The 25,508-nt window shown below is 35.2% G+C and overlaps 1 protein-coding gene across 5 annotated transcripts in view; it reads right to left on the bottom strand.

Moving 5' to 3' along the window:
- The window catches only part of LOC115212861 (inositol-pentakisphosphate 2-kinase), a 68,626-nt gene extending 43,340 nt beyond the window's left edge, over positions 1-25,286 (bottom strand). Inside the window, exons 1-5 of one of the 5 annotated variants that reach the window (XM_036503846.1) lie at positions 25,270-25,286; positions 14,662-14,752; positions 5,509-5,574; positions 3,567-3,665; positions 2,142-2,208 (exon numbers count right to left, since the gene is read on the bottom strand). In XM_036503846.1, coding sequence (XP_036359739.1) covers positions 2,142-2,208; positions 3,567-3,665; positions 5,509-5,574; positions 14,662-14,730 — 301 coding nt within the window. In that variant the 5' untranslated portion in view covers positions 14,731-14,752; positions 25,270-25,286. Of the gene's footprint in view, positions 1-2,141; positions 2,209-3,566; positions 3,666-5,508; positions 5,575-14,661; positions 14,753-15,598; positions 15,977-19,203; positions 19,242-22,211; positions 22,358-25,269 lie in introns of those variants that run through there. The other 4 variants (XM_036503845.1, XM_036503844.1, XM_029781648.2 and 1 more) reach the window with 4 other exon arrangements.
- Positions 25,287-25,508: the final 222 nt, after the last annotated feature.

Genomic DNA, 25,508 nt, shown 5'->3' with positions numbered 1-25,508 from the left:
ATATGAAATAAAAATTTAAGTAGGAAGGGCATCCAGCCGTAGAAACACTGCCAGATCTGACTGGGCCTGATGAAGCCTTCCAGCTTCACAGACCCCAGTTGAACCGTCCAACCCATGCTAGCATGGAGAACGGACGCTAAATGATGATGATGATGATGATGATGATAAACTCATTTTTTAGTTTCATTCTTTAAAGAATAGAAGGTAAAAAACCCCTTTGGTCATGAATGACCATGGGATTGCGCCTAGAAAGTTCCCCTCCAAGGCACAAGTCTGGGCAAGGTTGTTTATGGAAGACCAGCAGTTGCCCATGTTTACCAGCCTCTCCTCTCCATGCCACCAATGTTATCCAAGGGGAAAGACAAAGGCCAATACAGCTTGGTACCAGTGATGTCGCAACTCATATCTACAGCTGAGTGAACTGGAGCAACATGAAATAAAGTGTTTTGCTCAAGAACACAACACACAACCTGGGCTGGAATTGAACCCACTACCTCATTATTGCGAGCCTGACACCCTTACCACTGAGCAATAAAATTATATTTATACCATGCATTTTGTAGGTGGGGATTTCCAACTAGCCAGCCATTGGCTCACTGCATTTTCGATGGGGAGAATGACAAAGAATTGTCTATGTAATTCAAGCTGAGTAAATACCACAAGTGAGGGCGCGTGGCTTAGTGGTTAGGGCATTCGGCTCATGATCGTAAGGTTGTGAGTTCGATTCCCGGCGACGCGTTGTGTCCTTGAGCAAGACACTTTATTTCACGTTGCTCCAGTCCACTCAGCTGGCAAAAATGAGTTGTACTTGTATTTCAAAGGGTCAGCCTTGTCACTCTCTGTGTCACGCTGATTATCCCCGAGAACTACGTTAAGGGTACACGTGTCTGTGGAATGCTCAGCCATTTGCACGTTAATTTCACGAGCAAGCTGTTCCGTTGATCGTATCAGCTGGGACCCTCGTCGTCGTAACCGGCGGAGTCTTTAAAATACCACAAGATATTTTTCTTTGAATGCACTAATTTTAATCCCAGAACTGCACATCTTCTGCTGATATACACTGGCAAAGGATATAGACAAACATATGCAATAAATTTTGCACAGTCTCCCCATACCAAATTTCTCCCTGAAGACACTGACCGACTGGAGGCTTTTTAACCACACAGTCATGTCATTTCTATTTTCTTTTTGTTCTTATCTTCAGTATCTACTTCAGTATCCAACAAGCTGGTTTGTTTAATGGACAAAAACTTACATTGTACTAACATAGCTTTGAAGAGGAAATACTACTTAGAATTACAATATTCTTGGAATTACAATCCTATATTGATAAGCTCAAATTTCAGTACCTATTCTAGTAATGATGTCTGTATTCATGAAAATATGATGACTTATGTGTCAGCTATGATTCTTAGTTTATTTGAGGAATTAAGTTTTGTATTAATTTAACATAATTGAAGTGAAAGGACCACACATCCTGTTTATTGTACTGAAATGAAAGTATATTGTTACTCGTCACAGCTGTCCATTGGTTGCACTTGATCATCATTTCTTAAAACAAAATTTATTCATATACTGATTTCAAATTTTGGCACAAGGCCAGCAACTTGGGGTGAGTGGGTAAGTTGATTACATTGACCCCCAATGCTTAACTGGTACTTACTTATTTTGTCAATCTCAAAATATGAAAGACAAAGTCAATTTAAGCAGAATTTGAACTCAGAAGATAAAGACGGATGAAATGCTGCCTAGTGTGCTAATGGTTCCGCCAGCTTGCCGCTTTAATTTATTCATATATTAATATTTAGAAACTAATTCCCATTGCTTTGGAATCACAATTGCTTACATATTTTAGAGAATAAATGACTTGGTAAACAAGGAGGAGGACTTTTAGATATTTTCAAACTAAAAAAAAACAAAAACAATTATGTATGCTTGTCATTGTGGTAAATCATATGTACATTTACTATTATGTTGAGTGATATTTCTTTATCAAACAGCATAATTAATTATTGATAAGAAAGTAAACAATACTGAGAAGTCTCAAGACATTATGATTTTATAAGTCAATACAATCTATGATTGCTAAAGACACACATTTTGTATATTCATGCTTTCAAATTATATAGCTATTACTTTACCTGGTCTAGCCTTTTTTACAGCTCTATTCACTTTCTCAGCAAAACCTATTGGTATTTTTTCAAGCAGCTAAAAGTAAAATAAAATATATATATATTAGAAAGACTGAACAACTGCAAAATATCAGCTAAAATCACATAGACATTGGATCTCAAATCTCGTATAACTAGGATTCTATTTATGCAATGACTGGAGAAAGTGGATAAGATCTTATCAGCCTTTCAACAGAACAAAGGAACTGCAAACAATCTACTTAATGCACATTTGGTCTTGATTAGTTGGATAAAAAACTTGAGTCACTTAAGCAATGTTAAAGAAAAGTGATTTGTCAAGAAATTTGGGAAAATGGACAAAAATAAGAGTTTTGGTGTTAAAAGCATTAGCTAGTATAAAATAGACTCATTAAACAATTTGAGAAAGATTACCATTGTTGGAAGTAAACTTCTAAGGTATAATTCTCAATTTGGGAAACATACTTTAAATAAGTAATGTCATGTTCCAGAAGACGAACTTGAAAGCAATGATGTTAATCTGAGAATTTAAAAGGAAAAGTTCTATATTTCTAAGATAAACTTCCAGTGGCATTATAGCTTTCCCAAATTTTACTTCTTGCCAAGAAAACAGTATGAAAATCATTTTGGAATAACATATATTGAAGGAGTTGGGAAAGAAGGGTTAAATTTTTTGAGAAATGAATGTACAAATTTTATTACACTGTACAAAAGAGAGGAGTAGTGTTCATGGCTCTTGCTTATCCTTATTATGTCTGGAAAGAAAACATAATTGAGGTGGTAGAGTAAAAGGAAGTTTAGAGGAATGGTTTCCAAACAACTTTGATAAAGACTTGTCATACTTACCTAAAAGCTAGAATGACCACATTTCTCATTAAAAACCAAAACCCACCCACAAAAAATCCATAATAAATGAAAGTTTAAGACAGTATTCTTGGTAAATAAAATTATTAAAACTTACTTTATTCAGTTAATACTAATTAGACTATTGGTTGATATAACCAGATTTGAACCCCTGACTACAAAATAAATACTTTTAGCAAACTACCAAGCATATGTATGTGTATGTAAAGGTTTTATATATATATATATATATAACCTTTTGATATTGTTTACTCTTTAGGTTGCTAATTGATTGTACATTCTCTACCCAATGAGATTACTTAATGCTAACGGCAATAAAACTGAGTTCCATGGTCTATCTACCATGAAAATTTCTCATTTTGTTTTGTTGCTCAAAGTAAACATATATCTACATTCATTTCACACACAAAAGAATCAACATCTGTTCAATAATGACTGGGAAAACAAACAAGAAAATTTTACATTTTGAAAAAATAGGAATCAATATTACTAAGACATTTTTATTGTCACAAGGAAAACTTTAAGGGAAAGGAAATTAGGAAAGCAACTTACTGGTGGAATGACATAGACCGAAGACAACAATGGCTGCATAACTTCTTTCACAAAATCAACCGTCCTCTGTAATTTACAATGAATTTGGTCAGCTCTTTCCTACAAACAAGATGGCAAATATACAACTCGTACTCTTTTATAAATTTCTTTCTTTTTTTCCTGGATTGACGTTATCTTCATCATCACTTTTATTGCTATTAAAATGGTGATGAGCTGGCAGAAGCAATGACTGAAAGTGCTTTTTTTTTTTTTTTTATTCTTTCATCTCTCTGGTGTTAAGCCCCAAATCAGTCTAATCAAACAGACTTATAAGCAAAGGCATTTCATCTCTGATAATCATTTATTTTTTCCAGGCTACATTATCTGATATAGTAGATGGTAGAGTGCAATACGAGGGAGATATAGCTACTTTTTCTAGTAAGTGGGTTAACTGTGTAAAACCTCCCTCACTACAATATACTAGTACTAAAAACAGTAAAGACCATGGAATTGCACCTAGAAAGTTACTCTCTGAGGTACAAGTCCAGGCAAGGTTGTTTATAGAAGTCCAGCTGTCACCCATGCATACCAACCTCTCTTCTCCATGCCACTGATGTTATCCAAGAGAAAGGCAAAGGACGATACAGTATGGCACCAGTAACATTGCAACTAATTTCTACAGCTGAGTGAACTGGAGCAATGTGAAATAAAGTGCTTTCCTCAAGAACACAACACACAACCATATCCGGGAATCAAACTTACTACCTCATGATTGTGAACCTGACGCTCTAACCACTGAGCCATGTGCCTTCATTATACTAGTAATATATTAATATAATTTAATGAACGATGCTTCTCAAATACCAAAAACAAAGAGACCTTTATCTGGTACATTAATGCTCTGTTGCAGTATATTACAAAGGACATACCCTGGTAATAACCCTATGTAAGGTGCTACGGGGATCACATTTGCTTTTTACTATATAAAATTTTCCAAGTGGGAGAATCAGTTGAATTTCACAGATACTAAAATTGTTTAGGATTCAGTTGCTCTACTTCTTTCACAAGATCTAGTGTTCTTAGAATCATTGGGTTTTCTCTGCATTCTGAGTTCAAATCCCAACAGGATCTTATTGCTCTGATCTCTATAAGATAATTACAAGTAATACATTCTATATACTATGACCATGTTGAAGAAGGGTGTGTGTTTGTACAGGCACAAATAGGTGAGTGTGTGAATGTGTTGGCATGACTATGGCTACAAGTTTAGCTTTACTACCATAGTTTATTTCACTGCACAACACCTTAGGCAAGAAAAGGGATTCTCTCTTTAAGTGAAAAGCAAATTGCTTACTGCTTTTCTATGAAGTGTAATTTTGCATGGGAGTGAAACAGTGGCATTGATAACAGGGGATATATGAAGATTGGAAAGAGATGAAGTGAGTATACTCTGCTAGATGTGTAAGGTTATTGTGCATTAATGATAGAGCACAAGTGTGTCGAGAAAAAAAAAAGAATAAAAGAAATAAGAAGGAGGGTGCGAGCAATGAGACTGCACTGGCATAGGCATGTGATGTGTATGGGGGATGAGTTGTGTAAAGAAGTACCAAATATGAAAAAAAAACATGGAGACAAATAGCAAATAGTGAAAGTTGATCCCTGGGGGTTGAACCTCACAAAGGAGATGATAACATACTGCAAGTAGTAAATGCTGAGCTGGAAGACCTAACCAACCCATGCTATAATGGAAAAACAAATGTAAAATTATTACAATGCTAATGATCTTGTATGGATATGCAAACTTTAAGTATTTTCTTTTACCTCAAATGCTTCATAAGTTCCATTTCAATACTTAAGAGTTGTAACAATGTCAATCACAATACAATATATATATATATATATATATATATATATATATATAGAGAGAGAGAGAGAGAGAGAGAGAGAATAAACATGAACTTACTTTGTTATGCTCAAAATTGTTTTCACATTTTACATTAGTCTTCACGAAACGGTATACTTTCTTTTGCTGGAAATAAAAACATTGAAAAAAAAAATCAATAAAAGTATGACTGTATGAACCAAAATCATACACATTTGGTTGTTTTATGAGAAACAGCAATCAAGTCTTTCTCAAATCATACATTACTAAAAAAAAAAAAAAAAAAAGGAATGACTCATAGGTTAATTCCTGATGGCATGTTGTGCCCTTGAGCAAAACACTTTATTTCACATTGCTCCAGTCCATTCAGATGGCAAAAATGAGTTGTACCCATACTTTAAAGAGCCAGCCCCGTCACATTCTGTCAAGTTGATTCTCCCCTGTGAATTATGTGAAGGGTACATGTGCCTGTGGAATTCTCAGCTACTTCCACGTTAATTTCATGAGTAGGCTGTTCCTACTAGAACCCTCGGTGTAACTGACAGAGTGCCATGAGAGAGAGAGAGAGAGATGTATATACTGTTTGTTTCTAGTCTTCAGGTTTGGAAACAGGTGGAGGTTTGGTAACAGGACGGTCATCCAGTTGTAGAATATGAAAGAACCGTTAGAATAAAAGGGAAGTTAGGGAATAAATATAAAGGATAAAAAATACATGCAACCATATTCTCACAATACATAGACATAAAACCTCCTGCGTTCATAACGTCCACATATGACATACTCACATAGACATGTATATGTACATGCACATACACAAATATATATGTGTGCATGCACATACATATTAGTGAGAAAGAAACACAGGAAGAGGTGCAACACAGAGATCCATATGAGGAATGCAGATAGCAAGTTTGGAAGAGCAAATAAGGTTTGTAATGAGTTTTAAAAGCTATTTTGAAGACAACATTTTTGTGTACTTGTATATTTGGTCATTTACAATCAGTAAAATTTCTAACTCTTTCCTTCAGAATGCCATTCTAACAGTAGCCACTCAAGTGAGGGGGAGTGGAAACTACTTCACAGCTAAATGAAGTTGTTTTTCAACACTAGGTTTAAGGTGTTTCAATTGTAACCATCCCATCTATTTTGTATATCTAGATCTACATTCATTTTCCCTTTAAGATGGTAGGTATCATTTGAGGGAGATCTGGTTATTATTCCTAGCATATTAAGCAAATGTGTAGAGGCTCACTTGTAGACTTACGCTATAAGTAGTAAAGCTACATGCTTTACAGTGTAACAGATGCATCAACTACACATATTTAACATTGTAAATTAATTTGAGAACAGCTAACATCCATTCCAATAATCTAGTTAAAAGAGCAAAAAAAAAAAGCTTTCATTTACAAATCCATCAAATGCTCAAGAACATAGAAAATATAAAAGTTTAAGTGTGTGATGCAAGTGTGACTCTCAACCACATAGTTCTAGGTTTAGTTCCACTGAACCTAGAACCATATATAAAGAGACACTTACCCAAGGTGTCACACAGTGGTATCTTGGGCAAGTGTCTTCTACAGCCTTGGGCTGACCAAAGCCTTGTGAGTGGACTTGGTAGATGGAAATTGAAGGGTGTATATATACACCCAGTATATATGTGTGTGTGTGTGTTCATGTCCTTTTAACTTGGTAGTTTGACAAAAGAGACTGATAAAATAAGTACCAGGCTTAAAAAGAAATAAGTACTGGGGTTGATTCATTTGACTACAATTCATGAAGATGGTGCCCCAGTATGGCCACAGTCTAATGACTGAAACAAGTAAAATGTGTGAGAAAAAAAGCAAGGTATTTGTGGCCACAACAAATAATTGTTGATTGACATAAGCCAGATTATATATTATCAATAGAATGTGATTTAAGGATCTTAAATTATTCAGTACACAATCTTAATGTCATGATGGCCACAAGTTATCGATACAAAACAGTAAAGATCATTTTACTTCATTGTAGTATGCTGCCACATCTGAATAGAGTTGGCTTTTAAAAAAAGCATTGTAGTCAGAATAAGGAATGAAGTGAAAAAATCCAGGGAGCTTGTAGTGGGGTTTAGAATTGAAACTGTGTAAGTTCAGTAATGAGAAATAGGCCACAACATATCAGATAACTTGACTTGAATTCCATCCAAACATATTACAGCTTCATTTGTACAATCAATGGAATTTTCCATGACTTCCTGCCAATACATGGCTACATATACTGAAGTTCAGGACAATTAATATAGTGGTTTCAGGGGATCCTGAGAGGACAAGGTTCATGGTTGCTGTTCAACCTCAGGTTAAAAAGAATCATTTGTCTATGATGAATGAAGGATTTCCTGCCTCTTTTTTTTCTTAAGTTAAAGAAGGAAACACTATGCAAACTCTCTTACATTGGTGAGAATATGACCTATGCCCAATGTAAAAATCTACAGGTCACTATTGGTAGGAATAAACTGGTCTAAATAAACTGGAAAAGGCACTCAAAAAACAGGAGATGGTGAAAATTCTAGGTACTAATATCAGGCATGTCACCCAAAACAGAATGCTTGCTTCTATCATGAATGTCTTCTTTGATGCAGCCTTGACTTGGCAGTGTTAATGGCAAAGTGCTGTAATAACTGTATAATGGGTTATATTTTCTGCAAATTTATTACTGGTGGAGGCATTAACAAAAACAAATACGACACAATAGATGGAATATAATTTCTTGTAAAACCGCAGTGAAGCAAAACTTCTAAGAATAATTAGATGCATTAGGATAATAATTATAAACAGGAACAGTCATGAACTGCAGACCAAAGACTGTTGAGGATGGCTTGCTGGAAATAATAGACTCCTGTTAGCTAGTTTTTATGATAGAGTCCAAAGCAAACAAAAATCAACTGACCCTGAAGTGAGATAAATTTTTAACATATAGAGCAAATCTAATTTTGTTTTATCAAGCTCATGCAATGCCAATCACTGGAAAAAAGAAAAAAAATTGCTTGGAAAAACTGGTTTGAGAATTCTTTGCAAGTAATGTATTTATCCTCACTTTTTTTTAACCAAAACCCAATGCGCAGAAAAGATTAAAAATATAACACACAAAAACCTCAAGTGTATTGGTTAAAAAATACAAAAAAAAATAAATAACATCCCAAATCACATGATACGCAAACCTCTTTTGTTAATTACAGCAAAGGAAATACAAGCATTGTATAATTATAATAGAATTTTCATTGAAAGCCAGGAGTATTCAAAGCAAATCATTGTAATCAACTTATTAACAGACAAAACTCACTTACCTTGGCCAAAATGGCATCATAACAAACCTGATTTCTATTCATGGTAAACAATAGTCTGGAACTTTTATAATGAGTGAGATTCAGTTGTATAGTTGTTACTAGCTAATCAACTAAATGTCTACAGTGGAACATGCTGCAATTGACATAAACAAAGATAGTTTTGAACTGAAATTGGCTAATTGAACAAAACCATAGACTTGTGGCAGGAGTTGAGAGAGTGCTTTTAAGTTATTTTAAAAGAGTTCTTCAATTGAAAAACTAAACCTATTATCACAGTATTTGTCTTTAAATATTATCTTCACTGACAAAATCCTAAACCTTTCAAATTCATAGGAACATGTATCCTATGTTCTTCAGAGTAATAAACAAACTCGATAGTTTTAAGAATTAAATATAATTTCTTACAGGTCGTTGCCAGTGCTGCTGGACTGGTTCCTGTGTAGGTGACACATAAAAAACACCATTTGAGCATGGCCATTGCCAGTACTGCCTGACTAGCCCTTATGCTGGTGGCACATAAAAGCACCCAGTACTCTCGGAGTGGTTGGTGTTAGGAAGAACATCCAGCTGTAGAAACTCTGCCAGATCAGATTGGAGCCTGGTGCAGCCATCTGGCTCGCCAGTCCCCAGTCAAACCGTCCAACCCATGCCAGCATGGAAAGTGAACATTAAACGATAATGTGATGATGAGAAAGGCATCAGGTTCATAAGAGAAGGAAAATGTGATTTTGATGTTCATACTCTTCTTATTTCTTTATTGCCCACAAGGAGCTAAACATAGAGGGGACAAGCAAGGACAGACAAAGGGATTATGCCAATTAGATCAACCCCAGTGTGTAACTGGTACTTAATTTATCGACCCCGAAAGGATGAAAGGCAAAGTCGACCTCGGCGGAATTTGAACTCAGAACGTAACGGCAGACGAAATACCGCTAAGCATTTCGCCTGGTGTGCTAACCTTTCTGCCAGCTTGCTGCCTTCATACTCTTCTAAAAGATACAAGCAGTCTATAGGAAACTTATTTTATTGGTTCAGGAAAGATGAAAGTTAACCCATAAAGCACTGGAATTTGCACTTACATAGCATGGTCTGCTGAGCACATTTTATGAAAATGAGACTGCCGTGCACACATAAAAAACAAAAAAATAGTTAAAATATCTTCTTAGTATATAATGGTGGCAAGTTTTACATCACCTGAAAAGTCATTAGTTGAACTATTAGTCTTCTTTCATTCTGGGGGGTACTGGAGCATTTGAGTGATATCAGACCCCAACAAATGCCCATAAATTAAATGCATCTATCTGGGCCATGCTCACGGCCCGTTGTGCTTTATGTGTTAAAGTTGAATGTGAATTCAAAGTGTAATGATACAACTGAATGCTACAAGACATTTTGATCAGACTATTGCTAATTCCGATACCCACCATATCACAATAATCCTTTCTATTATAAGCCCAAGGTCTGAAATTGGTGGTGGTGGTGGGGGGACTAGTTGATTATATAGACCCCAGGGTGTAACAGTATAAAACTGGTACTTATTTCACTGACTCATGAAAGAAGGAAAGGCAAAGTTGACCTCAGCAGAATTTAAACTCAGGATTTAAAGATGAACAAAATGCTGCTAAGCATTTTGTCTGGTATGATAACGGTTCTGAAGTTATCTCAGAAGCAAATTTGCTTTCTAGTACCTCAAGGAATAAAAATCCAAACAAAACAAAGTGAAATAAAATTTAGCTTTTTGATTAAAATTTTGGAGAATGTTTTTACAGTTTAATCAGAAGATTTCCAGGATCCATCAAACTGAAGAATAAGGATTCTCTGGTAATTTTTATAGAGTTAATGTTTAGTATGAACTTTTGTGATTGCTATTTAGTAGAAAACAGGTGAAAAAGTTTTTGAGAATGTAGTTTTGTGAAGTAAATATTGCTCATGTGCATAATAAGATGATAGCAATGATGGAAGATGGAGGTGTGGTTGAAACAAAAATAAGTTTAGATGGAGGTTGTCTCTTACTACCAGACAAACTTGACTGCTTAACTAAGGCACTTACTGCACACCAGCCAAGCATGAAGTGTGAGAAATTTTTGCAGATTGTTAAGTTTAATGTTGAGTGTATAAGCATGTTTTAGTTAAGAGTTTCTTCACATAAAATTATGAAATGCTTTAATTAAACTATGGGCACATTAAAATGGATTAATGCATCAACATTCGTCACTGTACACTAATGTTGGAAGAATACAGAACTGATAACATTGTGTAAAATCTAGGAGATGCAGACCATTAAATTGTCTGTTTATATTGTAATAGCTATTTTACCAAATAGACTGTATGAAAACAAGATGAAATTGTAAGTTTATAAAACAAATACTACATATAGTTAAAGGATAGAGTAATATGTTTATGTCACAGTTAGTCAAGTTGGCAGGCAGAATCTTGTCCTCATGTGCTAAGTAATGCTTGTCTCCTGTCATTGGTCTTAAAGACACTCAACTGATTCGTTCAGACCAATTAGTAAAATAGGTAACATGAGAAAAACAGTTCACAATTGAAAAACAGCAAAAGGCAACTTATAAACGACAAAATAAGAGAATAGCAGTTTATTAGCAGCACAGCTTGAATAAACATTCCAGCGACTGTCTTAAGAGTTAGTGTCACTAAAGACAAGGAAGGATTGCAAAAAGGTTTAATGAAACTAAATAAGGTTCTAAAGGGTCAGGCATCGATCCCAGTGTCACAATTGACTTTCTAAATACCTTACTCTTTTACTTGTTTCAGTCATTTGACTGTGGCTATGCTGGAGCACCGCCTTTAGTCGAGCAAATCGACCCCATGACTTATTCTTTGTAAGTCTAGTACTTATTCTATCGGTCTCTTTTGCCGAACCGCTAAGTTACGGGGACGTAAACACACCAGCATCGGTTGTCATGCGATGTTGGGGGGGACAAACACACACACACACATATATATATATATACGACGGGCTTCTTTCAGTTTCCGTCTACCAAATCCACTCACAAGGCTTTGGTTTGCTCGAGGTTATAGTAGAAGACACTTGCCCAAGGTGCAACGCAGTGGGACTGAACCCGGAACCATGTGGTTCGTAAGCAAGCTACTTACCACACAGCCACTCCTACGCCTATCAATGGTTTGTTTAATGATATCTATTGAAATTCTGTTATAGTTAATTCTTCAGCTTATTAATCCTGTTGTGAATTTATAAAATAAGTATCAGTATTACACCAGATGAAGGAGTGAAATAAGTGAATAAAGTTATCTATTTGATCGGTTTCGACTAAATAGTCATATCTGCATGTATTTATTATTGCTGTGAAATTAGGCCCCATAAGTTCATGATTCATCACCAAATATTCAATTGGCAGTACATACTTGTAGGCCTGCTGGCATACAGCTGATCAATACTTTAAACATCACTTGCCAATATAAGATAAAGAGTGAGTGGGTGTGTGTTTACTATTAGTATTCAAAAGCATCTGTTCCTTCTATTGTTATCATTTCTGTCTCCCGTACCAATGCAGATTCAGTGGCGATCAGGTTTAATCTCACCGAAAAGCACTGATTTTCTTTATAACTCACTACCACATTAAATTCTGTTTCCCTAACAACAGGAGAGTAGATTTCGATTAATTCAATTGTCGTGAAGAGCGGACAGTGCAGGCAACAACACTACTTTCTCTCTCTTCCCCACTTTCAGATGAGAGGCAAAGACCCAAAATGTTAGGGTATTCACTGATAACACCAATTCAATTAACTGAATCCTTCTACTCTTCTATTGATGAAGTTGTCGACACAATCCATTATCAGTTTCCTGGGATTCTGATTTTCACCCCGACATTTAATGTCTAATAATTAAAACCTAATGTAAATAAAAACCAAATCTAAATATAAATAAACGAGGCACCGCAGATACGAAGTAAAGACTAAAAACACCACGAGTTCAAAACTTGCTAAAGCCTCTTATTAGCATAAGTTATTTTATTTCCGTCACAGTCGGTAAGGTGGAAACAACAATATTAAGCATCCAACAATAATTCACATGTAAAATCTGAAATTCAGAGTAAACAGAATATCGGCAACAATTAATACTATACAGTTTATTCATATTTTTGAGGCTTGGCATGTGGGTAATCAAAAATGACATTTCCCCGAAGCAGATGAAAATAAAGTTATTCTCGGAATAATATAAAATCTAATGTCTTACAGAAGAGCACATTGTCAAATAGATTTAACAAAAACAAAATATAATCCCGATTTATTTATTAACATTGCAATCGTTTCCTTTATCTGTGTTGATAAAAAGAAGAAAAAAGACAGAAAAAGAGCAAAAGAAACTGAATTGAGTAAATCTATAATAAAAACTTATTAAGTTTCTTTTGTTTTTTTCCTTTTACAAATTATTGTCCTTTATCTATGAAAACCGGTTGCTTAGTTTTTTTTCTTCTAATATACATTAGTTCAGTTTGTAAACATATGAAACCTCAGACCATCAAGCGTGCAATCTCGCAGATAAAAATCTACATCAAAACCATACTGCATAAACAAATTACAGTTCCTTACCGAAATTGAAATTAACAATATGGAGATTGACAAAATTAAATAATCCAGAAAATTTTTTAGACGAATTTTACAATCGCTATTCGATCACACACATACATACGCATATATATATAAGGTGGAGTGAAAATGAAAATGGATTGTACTCTAGGGTGCTAAGTAAAAATTTCCCGGCCTTAATATATATATATATATATATATATATATATATATATATATATATATATATATATATATATATATTTATATATATATATAAATAAATCTTTTTCGCGACAAAGAAATGTTTATGTGCAGAACTATACGCACTAACTTGGATCCAGCCTTAATTTAGAACATGTAAATGAATAATGGCTTTGGTAACTTAAAGAAAACATACGTATGATACATATCTGAAAATAGATATGATTGCAAAGTTAGAGGCAAGCCAGAAATTTATTAAGGAAGAATGTAGTAGAATGGATTACTGGTATTTATTTTATCGACTCTACATACATTAAGAAACAAAATTTATATAATTTTTAAATCGTTTCTATTCCGCGATAAAAATACTAAACATACTTTGTTCTTGTAAACTTTTAATAATTAACACTTAAAAATTCCCAATCCCTCATGTAATTTTCCCATTTAAAAGTAAAACGAAATATGAACGGAGATTTCAATTTTTTTTTTTTTATCAAACTCCAATTACGAATGAGTAAACAGCAGTTTCTTTGTTGATGTTTCATACAAACGTAATCTATAGGACAGAGAAATGTGGATGGGTAGAAGCTATTGGTCGATTTAACATTCAATTCAACTGTTAAGAGTACAGCAAAAATGAATGATTTTAGTGTAAAATCAAATATTATAAATGTAACTTTAAGTTAGCAAATTAGAAAAGAAATTTTAACAAATTACGATTTTTGACTTTCCTTCTAGCTCATATTAATTGTAGTTCTTTCTTCATTAGATGTATTTAATTGTTTAATTATCGATATAATTATACCATGTTAACATGTGTGAAAACAGAATATTCTAAGAATCTGTGAGTAACATTACAGTTAATTAAAAAAATGCATCATAGAAGAATACTTTAATCAAGTAACATTAAGACATTAAACTATTTTAAAATTTACACTGTAATAATTAAAATTCAGTAATATTTTTCGAAATTTCATAGCGAAAATTAAATTACCCACTGTCAAAGGTTGCTTCACGTATGCGGTTTCGCAATAACAAAATTACTGTAACAACGAAAACACATAATCCACAAGGAAGAGGAAAAAAGACAAGATAATACAGTAATGATCAAAACTGCTGCAATCGGATAGACAGAGTAGAATCTAGAATAAATTTACCTTGATATCTGATAGAACCATATTTACGTTGCCTTCTCCACGGTATATCCAATGTTCGTTTACCGCCATCCTATAGCGCTTTTGTAGTTTTCTGTAAAAGAGAGTTACTCATTACAGTTCCACATTGCAAAGGATTTCTCGTTGTTAATGAAAGCGCATCGTTTGTACCAACTACGAAACCTTGCCTTAACCGGTTTCCTCCACCTCTTCGTTGTTGTCGCACTCATTGACTAATTACATTTCACGCTGTCCGTCGCGCGCATGAAACTCAGTATACACATATGCGTGCGTATGTGGGTGTGTGCGTGTATGTATATGTATATATGAATGATGTTCTTATTTTAAAGCACTTCTAAGGATGAGAACTGAGCAGTAATTACTGTTGGTGTATCTATATTACTGATAGCAGAGTCAAATTTATTTTGACTGGGATTTGCAAGTTGCGCCTATCAGCTTATATATATATATATATATATATATATATATATATATATATATATATATATATATATATATACATGCGTGCACACAAACACTTATATTGACTTATTTCCTTTCTCACGTTACACTTTAGTCGCGCGATAGTGAATTACACATCCAGTTAGCTAGTATATATTAATCAGCTAAAAGTTACAAATATGACTCAAGGGCAGAGAGTTTCGTGTACGGCGTTTAAGCATTCGAAATCTAGCAATCTGATATATATATATATATATATATATATATATATATATATATATATATACTTACTTACTTCAAAAGTTCAATAAACATACACGACAAACGAATAACTTTACAAAAACACAACGAACAGAAAATTCTACAAAAATATAAACATAACAAATAGAAAATTTGTGCAAATCAAAGGTTAAAAAGAAATAAAAGGCATGACTGATCTTGATCACTGGGACCACCTTTAAGTATAAAAATCTTTTACCTCTGCAGCGAGAGAATTAGTCTACGTATATAATACATGCATGTGTAGACGTCGGTAATTTAGGTAGCTCCCAGTTTGGGGGCGTCGCTTCATGCATCTGGGATCTTTGTAAATAACCAGGAGGAAATGTCAAAATAATATATAGAGGAAGCATTTTATCCCTATTCTTAATTGTAGTAAACACTTAATTCCTATATTTCTAGTTTTGCTTTACTGCTTATGGAAAAGAGAAAAAGACTACAATGCTTGCATGGGTCAGACAGAAGTTGTCGAGGCAGGTCTAGAAATGGATACCCTTCCTGTTGCCAAGTAAGGTAATATTCCCTATGATTAGATAGGGTTTTCTGGAAGATTGTAAACGGATAACATTTGTTTACGACTGTCACATGAAATCAAGGCAAAGAGACTGCAACACACACGCACGCACACATCGTCATCATCATCATCATCATTTAACATCCGTTTTCCATGATGGCATGGGTTAGACGGCTCGACAGGAACTGGTAGGGCCAGGGGCCGCACCGGGTTTCATAGTCTGTTTTGGCTCGCTTTCTATGGCTGGATGCCCTCCCTACCTTCAACAACTCAGCAGAATATATTGATTGCTTTTTACGTAGCACCATCACCAGTGTTTTGTATGCAGTACTAGCATAGATGCTTTTTATAGAACACCAGCAGCCACACCAATGCTCTTTATGTGGAACCTTGGTTTTAAGATGTCAATTTCATTGTGGTGGGTGGAGCTTTCTGAGTACAATAATGTACCATACATCTCGGTCCTCTGTCATCTCCTTTGTAAGTATCTCTTTTGAGATCGGCCTTAGCGTCTTCCAGTTTCCACCTACCAAATTCGTTTACAAGACCTTGGCTGGCCTGGGTCTGTAGTAGAAGAAACTTACCTAAGGTGCCATAAAGTGAGATTCAAACTGAGACAATGTAGTCAAGAAGCAAATTTCTTACTATGCAGTCATGCCTGTGTCTCGTTATATATATATATATATATATATATATATATAATATATATATATATATATATATATACATACATATATATATATAATGTATGTATGTTGTATGCATGTATGTATGTACCCTAAATCCTCGAGTGTAATCTGCATTTTTTTCCCAAAATTTAAAGGTCAAAATCCCTAGTGCATACTATATACGAGGTTAAAAATGAAAAATATTTTCTAAGCAATGTCCGAGTCTCTATTTGCTGTCCAGCAATGTTTATTCAGACGCATTTTGTGATGTTGGGCATGAAAATACCTTAAGCTAAGCCTGAAAGAAATGAAGTCATAAAAGAATCATCCATAATTTGCAGTAAGCAACATTTATTAAAATAAAAGTATTCAGAACACAGAATAACATGTAACAAAAACAATTTGCAAACATATTTACATTCCCATATAACACTTAAGAACATCATCATTATTGTATTACGCATGTGCAGAAGCATTTGTTCGACTAGGTGCTGCAGGCTTAATTACGCACGACTCAAGTTAGAGAAGGGGTGCGTATTATACATAGGTTTAGGCTTTTCAGAGGTACATCCCTAAAAATTATTATACTCAAGGGCAGACTATACCCGGGGATTTACGGTATATGTATGGAGTTGCTCCATCAAATGCTGAGGTAAAAAAGGCCATAAAACAGCTCACTAATGGAAAGTCATCTGGGAATGATGGCATACCAGCTGAGATATATAAATGTGGTAGCAATCTCTGGCTGAACAAATTATGTGAACTCTTCTCCTTAATCTTGGAATCAGGATCAGTCCCAGGGGAGTTTAAAGATGGTTCTATTGTCCATCTTTATAAGTGCAAAGGTAACAAATGTGAATGTGACAACCATACGAGTAGCTCCATTTTGTGTGTTGCTGGGAAGATCTTTGGAAGGGTTATCTTAAACAGACTCGATGATGCCCTTGCCAGCTTAGTGTTGCCTGAATCTCAATGTAGCTTTCAGGCTGGTAGAGGCACAGTGAATACGATTTTCAGCTTAAAGCAACTGCAGTAAAAGGATGGTGAGCACAATCGAAACCGTTTTGTCACTTTTGTAGATCTAACTAAAGCCTTTGGCAGCGAATCTAGTGATGCTCTCTGGGTTGTCCTTAGAAAGCTAGGTGTTCCCGAAACGATGCTCAATGTCATCATTTCTTTCCATCAAGGGATGATGGCTTCTGTCAGATCTAGTGGAGAAGTGTCTGATTCATTCACCGTCTCAAAGGGAACAAAGTAAGGATGTGTTCTTGCACTGCTCTTATTTGCTTTGTATTTCTCCATCATTTTGGAAACAGCATTTGAAGGAGTTAAAGGAGTAAAGTTTTAGAACAGAATCAGTGGGGGCTTGTTCAACCAACAGCGCTTCAAAGCAAAAACTAAAACTTTGGTGCAAACAGTCTGAGATTTGCTCTGTGCATTTGGAGCACACACTCTTAAGGACATGCAATAGATTCTAAACAATTTGCATGCAGCAAAGGCTTTTGGTCTGACCATCAGCATCAACTTGTCCATAAGCCCTTTCATGACCATCCTTCTGCTGCTGCTCCTACTGTATATGTTGATGGGAAAGCATTAAAACTTGTTTTCTCCTCTATTTATCCTGGTTCCATTATGTCCAGTGATGCTAAAACGGATAAAGAAATTGACTCTAGAATCAGAAAGGCTAGCTCCACTTTCAGTAAGCTTTATGACAGGCTCTGGAACAACCACGATATATTGTTGAAGGTGAAAGTTGATGTATATAAGACAGTGGTTTTGACATCATTGTTTTATGGTGCTGAATCTTGGATTCTGTACCAAAAGTACATCAACCAGCTTGGTGATTTACATATGTGATGCTTGCGTACTATCATCATCATCATCATCATTTAACATCTGCTTTCCATGCTAGCATGGGTTGGATGATTTCATTGAGGACTGGCGAACCAGATGGCTGCATCAGGCTCCAATCTGATCTGGCAGAGTTTCTACAGCTGGATGCCCTTCCTAGTGCCAACCGCTCTGAAAGTGTAGTGGGTGCTTTTATGTGCCACTGGCACAAGGGCTAGTCTGGCGGTACTGTCAACGGCCACGCTCAGATGGTGTTTTTTACATGCCACCTGCACAGGAGTCAGTCCAGTGGCACTGGCAATGACCTCGCTTGAATGTTTTGTTCATGTGCCAGTAAGGCGATGCTAGTAACAATTTCATAATCTCCAATATAAAACCAAGTTACTATATTTATAACAGTGAGGTACTAACAAAATGCAACATATCAGGTATTGAAACCACCCTCAAAATACAGCTTAAATGGTCAGGTCATCTCTCACATATGAGTGATATCAAAATTCCAAAGCAACTTCTCTTTGGCCAATTTCTAACAGGAAAATCAGTTGGAAGGCCACTCTTGCACTTCAGAGCCAAGCTAAAAGTCAATCTGAAGCAATGCAATATTCCCTTTTCTTCCTGGGAAAACAAAGCATCAGAACGCAGGACCTGGTACCACTCCTACTTCTCCTCAGTTTAAAGATTTGAGCAAAGTCAACTCAAATATTGGGACCAACTTCGTGCAAGCATGAAGGCACACTGGCAAAATGCTGCTCCTCTAAATGGAAATCTTACCTGTCATTGTGGTTTTGTGGCATGAAGCAAAGCAGGCCTTACCATCCACTCAAGGAAACATGTAGTAAATGATCCACAAATACACAAACAAACAGAATCCTCAACTTGTTCCATTTGCCACAAGGTTTGCAAGGCACCAGCAGGCCTCAGGAGAAACATTCATGTCCATAGATCAGGATTATTTCTTTATTTTACTGAATCTTCATTTATTGTTCACAACGAGATTCCTTATTGTTCATAACGAGATTCCATCATGTGTATGTATGTATGTATGTATGTATGTATGTATGTATGTATGTATGTATGTATGCATGCATGCATGCATGTATGTATGTATGTATGTATGTATATATGCCAGTGCTGGTACCATGTAAAAAGCATCCAGCCCACACTGTGAAGTGGTTGGCATTTGGAAGGGCATCCAGCTCTAAAAACCATACCCAAACTGACCTCGCCTGTGCTGGTACCACGTAAAAAGACTCAGTACACTCAGTAGAGTAGTTGGTGTTAGGAAGGGTATCCAGTCATAGAAACCATGCCAAAATAGACACAGAAATCTGGTGCAGTTTTCTGCCTGGCTGGCTCCTGTTAAAGCTATACCAGCATGGAAGGTAGATGTTAAATGATAATGATGATATGTATGTGTGTATGCACATATATATATATATATATATATATTATATATATATATATAATATATATATATATATATATATCTGTGTGTGTGTGTATGTGCATGCATGCGTGCATCCATGCGTGTGTGCATGTGTGTGTATGTGTATACAGGGTTAGCCAAAAGTCAGTCAACAGTAAATCAAAGGTCCATAAATAGTTAATATTCAATTTTATTTATTCCTACCAATTATGAATGTTTAATAATTGAATGCTGTGAGTTAAAATCACTGTTTATTTTTTCAACATTTGTTTATTTATTAGCAAAGTCTCATATAAGATAATTTTTGTTTTAATCTTGGAATTAAAAGATTTTGATTTACTGTCAGGTGGCTTTTGGCAAACCCTGTATATATCATCATCATCATCGTTTAATGTCCGCTTTCCATGCTAGCATGGGTTGGATAGCTCAACTGGGGTCTGGGAAGCCCGAAGGCTGCACCAGGCCAGTCAGATATGGCAGTGTTTCTACAGCTGGATGTCCTTCCTAATGCCAACCACTCCGTGAGTGCAGTGGGTGCTTTTTACGTGCCACCGGCACAGAGGCCAGGTGAGGCTGGCAACGGCCATGATCGAATGGTGTTTGTTATGTGCCACCAGCACGGAGGCCAGTCGATGCGGTGCTGACTACAGCCATGTTTAGATGGTTCTCTTACGTGCCGCCAGCACTGGTATATATATATATATATATATATATATATATACACACACACATACATAAGAAATAATTGAGATTCAGTTGAATTAGGTACTTAAGTTGAAGCACCAGATCAGTGCGGTATTATCTGTACAAATCAAAGTAAGATGAATAAAATCAAAAGAAGCAATGGATATCGAGAGGTGATGCAGTACGGCATAAATAAATAAATAGAATTTTTTAATCAGTTGGACACAGTAATATAATTTTACTCAAATGCTCTAATAGGGCAAGAATAGAGAAAGAGTATTTGGTGCCACTAATATAGCTAAGAATATACTACACTTCTAAGAACTGTATGAAGTTTGTTGCGGTCATAGCTTGAAAAGGATTGTAGTTCGTTTTTAATTTATTAGTCTTATTATCAACTACCAAATCTAAGACTAGAGGACTGTGTCTGTTTAGAATGGAGGGCAGGAGTGAGTTGACAGCACATAGCTGGGTATGGTCATAAATATTGTCAAGATCTTAGGATTAGTATAAAGTAACTGTCTATAAAGGAGGCTGGGTAGGAGGAAAGAGTATTTGGTGCCACTAATATAGCTAAGAATATACTACACTTCTAAGAACTGTATGAAGTTTGTTGCGGTCATAGCTTGAAAAGGATTGTGGTTCGTTTTTAATTTATTAGTCTTTTTATCAACTACCAAATCTAAGACTAGAGGACTGTGTCTGTTTAGAATGGAGGGCAGGAGTGAGTTGACAGCACATAGCTGGGTATGGTCATAAATATTGTCAAGATCTTAGGATTAGTATAAAGTAACTGTCTTTAAATGAGGCTGGGTAGGAGGAGATCTCAAATCAAGATATTAATTACCAGTTAAAGGGGCAAGATGCTAATAAAACTATGATGTTGATATAGAGGAAATTATCATGGGGTACTATGGGTGATTGTATACAAAAATATTGTAATGTTGTATAAAGATAAAATTTAAGATTATTAAAAATGATATTATAACAAGAATAGATAAAATGTGTATATATACCAATTTTCAACATTAGAAAGGGAAGATTACATAGAACTAGTTTAATATTCATTCATGTACTTAATTATTTACTTATTAGGTGGTTTCTATAAAGACTGCTCTGGGTATTTACTTATGGAATACTGGGTTGATAAATCACGTTATCTATATATTAATTATAAGCTAAGAATCAGAAAGAAAAAAAGTTGTGCACAGACACATACACATATTTAACTATGTGCTAACATACAAATATACACAAATATTTGTACTTTATTATAGGTATGTTATAATCAACTCTCACAGACTTAACCCTTTCGTTACCAACCTGGCTGAAACCGGCTCTGGATCTGAATACAAATGTTTTGTTTTCATAAGTTTTGAATTAAAATCTTCCATCAAACCTTAGTCACAATTTATGTTCCTAACACTAGCTGAATGATAACTAAGTTATTTTACTAAATTCTTAGTTATATTTAAAATCAATTGAAAGAAACACAGAGCATCTCAAAATAAATGCAGTAAGAAAAGGGTTAAGTAACTAGAAAGTTTATTACTCTATTTAAAAAATTAACAACTTATAGGGGATAAGAGGTTAATAGGTAAAGGTATCAAAATAAGAAACAAAATAATAAGAAATTATAGAGAAAAGTAAGAAAATATATATAACTTACATTTTAAAGAAACAGTATTAAAATTTGAGGTAGGGAGAGATAAAGATAACCCCACAGAAGAAGCAATAGGTATAGTAGTAGTGAGGGCAGTTGGAGGTATTCAGACCGAAGGGGTATTTTATAAGTTATAAAGTTACTGGTGCTATTACATACATGATTTTATAGTTTCACAGGGGTATATAATTAGGAGGCTTACTTACGTAAAAGCCATTACAAAATATATAATATGATTAGTAGGGTAGAACATCATAGAGAGGAATAAAGAGTTTAATTAACAAAAACATGATGAAGTTAGACTAATTAGGCAGAATTATTCATAGGATAGCAACTATGTGTACATATCATATACTATACCATATAGCTTATAATATATGTAATGTACTTTAATTCATCATACAACTCAATATCCCATGATTTTATTATATATAATACTAGGGGTTAAGTTCACATCAGATATGACACTAAAAATTAATTTCTATCTAGGTTCAAGTATTGCACCTATAAATGCTAATTTAGAAAATATTTAAATGTACAGGTGACTCTATGTATGCATGATACCTTTAGGTCTAATCTATTATTAATCAGGTTGCTCTTGTCCCTATACTTAAAAATCTCATAAGTTTCCATAGAGCACAGCTTGCACCTGTATCGACTATCTCTATAAGGCTGTGCTTTCCTATAATATCCCATTTAAGGCTAAATTCGATCCCACTTTCCTCCAGTTCCCAACTCTTGCTAGATAAGGACGTACAATTGGCCTTATGTTTGAGCCTAAAAGATGAAAAACGATTGTTAGTACTGTAAAGTATAGAAGCCATCTTAACATGGCTAACCACGTAGGGGAGGGGGTGTTACTGTAGCTTTATAGCCCCAGGAGATCGTCGTCTCCAGCTGGCTTTAGACACCATTTCAGTGCCCTTGAAGTATTTGCAAAGGGAGGCCATGTCTTCCTCACAAGCCTGAGTGATACGCTCGGACTAGTTTCGGGATTTTTGTCCCTTGTCAACGGGCGGTAACCACCAGGTCGCGATGAAAGAGAAGGCCGCCTTGCAAATATATAAGAGTTTTTCTAGTGACGTCTGCCACTGATTTCGAAAAGCTGACAGTAAGCATTATTAAATCTCAGATTGTTAGTACGTTTTTCATATTTATTGAACATCCTACAGTTCTTAGAAGTGTAGTATATTCTTAGCTATATTAGTGGCAACATGGACTTTTTCCCTATTCTTGGTCTATTAGAGCATTTGAGTAAAATTACATTAATGTGTCCAACTGATTAAAAAATTCTATTTATCTATTTATGTAGCATTTAAATTGATGTAATGATTGCATTGTCCAATTAAATGGAGTCACTTGAAACGGTCATACTGCATCACCTCTTGATATACTGTTGCTTATTTAGATTATATACATATGTATATCATCATCATCATCATCATCATTTAACGTCCGCTTTCCATGCTAGCATGGGTTGGACGGTTCAACTGTGGTCTGGGGAGCCCGAAAGCTGCACCAGTCCAGTCAGATCTGGCAGTGTTTCTACAGCTGGATGCCCTTCCTAACGCCAACCACTCCGAGAGTGTAGTGGGTGATTTTATGTGCCACCGACACAGGTGCCAGATGAGGCTGGTAAACGGCCACGCTCGGATGGTGTTTTTTATATGCCACCGACACAGGTGCCAGACGAGGCCGATCATGTTCAACTGTTAATCCCTACACATTTTTTCTCTCTCCTTTTTTTTTTTTACCTCTCAATCCTTTCTGTTGAAGAGCATAGGCTTGAAACCTCAAAGACTTTCCATTCTTTCCAACCGTCAAACTAACACACCTGTCTTCATCTTTTGATTTCTGTAAATTTGAACTATATATATATATCTGGATATCCTGTTGCTTATTTTGATTATATATATATATATATATATATATGTTAATAAAATAGAACATATGCATATATATAAACATATATGTACGTACCTACCTCTACATGTACATATACACGCATATATGTGTACAGGACACCAAAAAGACGTCGAACACATAGAGAGACGAAAAACATAGACACAAACCAAGGAACAGGACAAGCAAAAAAGAAAAAAAGAGATACAGGACAATAAGCACAACGAAAAATCCCCTTCTTCAGTCGCTAAGGTTTCATCTACTCTACATATATATATATATATATATATATATATATATATATATATATATATATATATATATATATATATCATATACATATGTATATAATCTAAATAAGCAACAGGATATCAAGAGGTGATGCAGTATGACCGTTTCAAGTGACAATGCAATCATTACATCAATTTAAATGCTACATAAATAGATAAATAGAATTTTTTAATCAGTTGGACACATTAATGTAATTTTACTTAAATGCTCTAATAGACCAAGAATAGGGAAAAAGTCCATGTTGCCACTAATATAGCTAAGAATATACTACACTTCTAAGAACTGTAGGATGTTCAATAAATATGAAAAACGTACTAACAATCTGAGATTTAATAATGCTTACTGTCAGTTTTTCGAAATCAGTGCAGACGTCACTAGAAAAACTCTTATATATTTGCAAGGCGGCCTTCTCTTTCATTGTGACCTGGTGGTTACCGCCTGTTGACAAGGGACAAAAATCCCGAAACTAGTCCGAGCGTATCACTCAGGCTTGCGAGGAAGGGATGGCCTCCCTTTGCAAATACTTCAAGGGCACTGAAATGGTGTCTAAAGCCAGCTGGAGACGACGATCTCCTGGGGCTATAAAGCTACAGTAACACCCCCTCCCCTACGTGGTTAGCCATGTTAAGATGGCTTCTATACTTTACAGTACTAACAATCGTTTTTCATCTTTTAGGCTCAAACATAAGGCCAATTGTACGTCCTTATCTAGCAAGAGGTGGCCTGAGCTTACAAAAGGCTAAATACTGCACATTTTCTTCTATGAACACATTGATAAAATCACTGGAAAAATTGGCGATGAGCTTCTCAGTTTCTACTCTTATCTTTGCATCAACTTAACTACATAAGTTCAGTATAGCTTTGAACTTACCATGCACTGATTGATAGGCTGTCCTGTGTTTTTGTAAGCTGACAAACAACTGATCTAAAATGATATTGAAAGTCCCACATCTGAATTTTTCTCTTGCAGAAAGTGAAACTTCCTCTGAGGTTGATGCTAGATTTGCATCACATTTGATTCTCTTCCTTTGTCTATGTGTCATTGATTTAAAGTCTGCGTTTGCGTTTCTTCACATGTTCCTCTTATCCAGTTCCAACCCTTCATACTTA

The sequence above is a fragment of the Octopus sinensis genome, linkage group LG6, assembly GCF_006345805.1.
Source record: "Octopus sinensis linkage group LG6, ASM634580v1, whole genome shotgun sequence".
Lineage (NCBI taxonomy): Eukaryota > Metazoa > Mollusca > Cephalopoda > Octopoda > Octopodidae > Octopus > Octopus sinensis.
The sequence above is the reverse complement of the archived record's forward strand: the minus strand, read 5'-3'. Positions and strand labels throughout refer to the sequence as shown.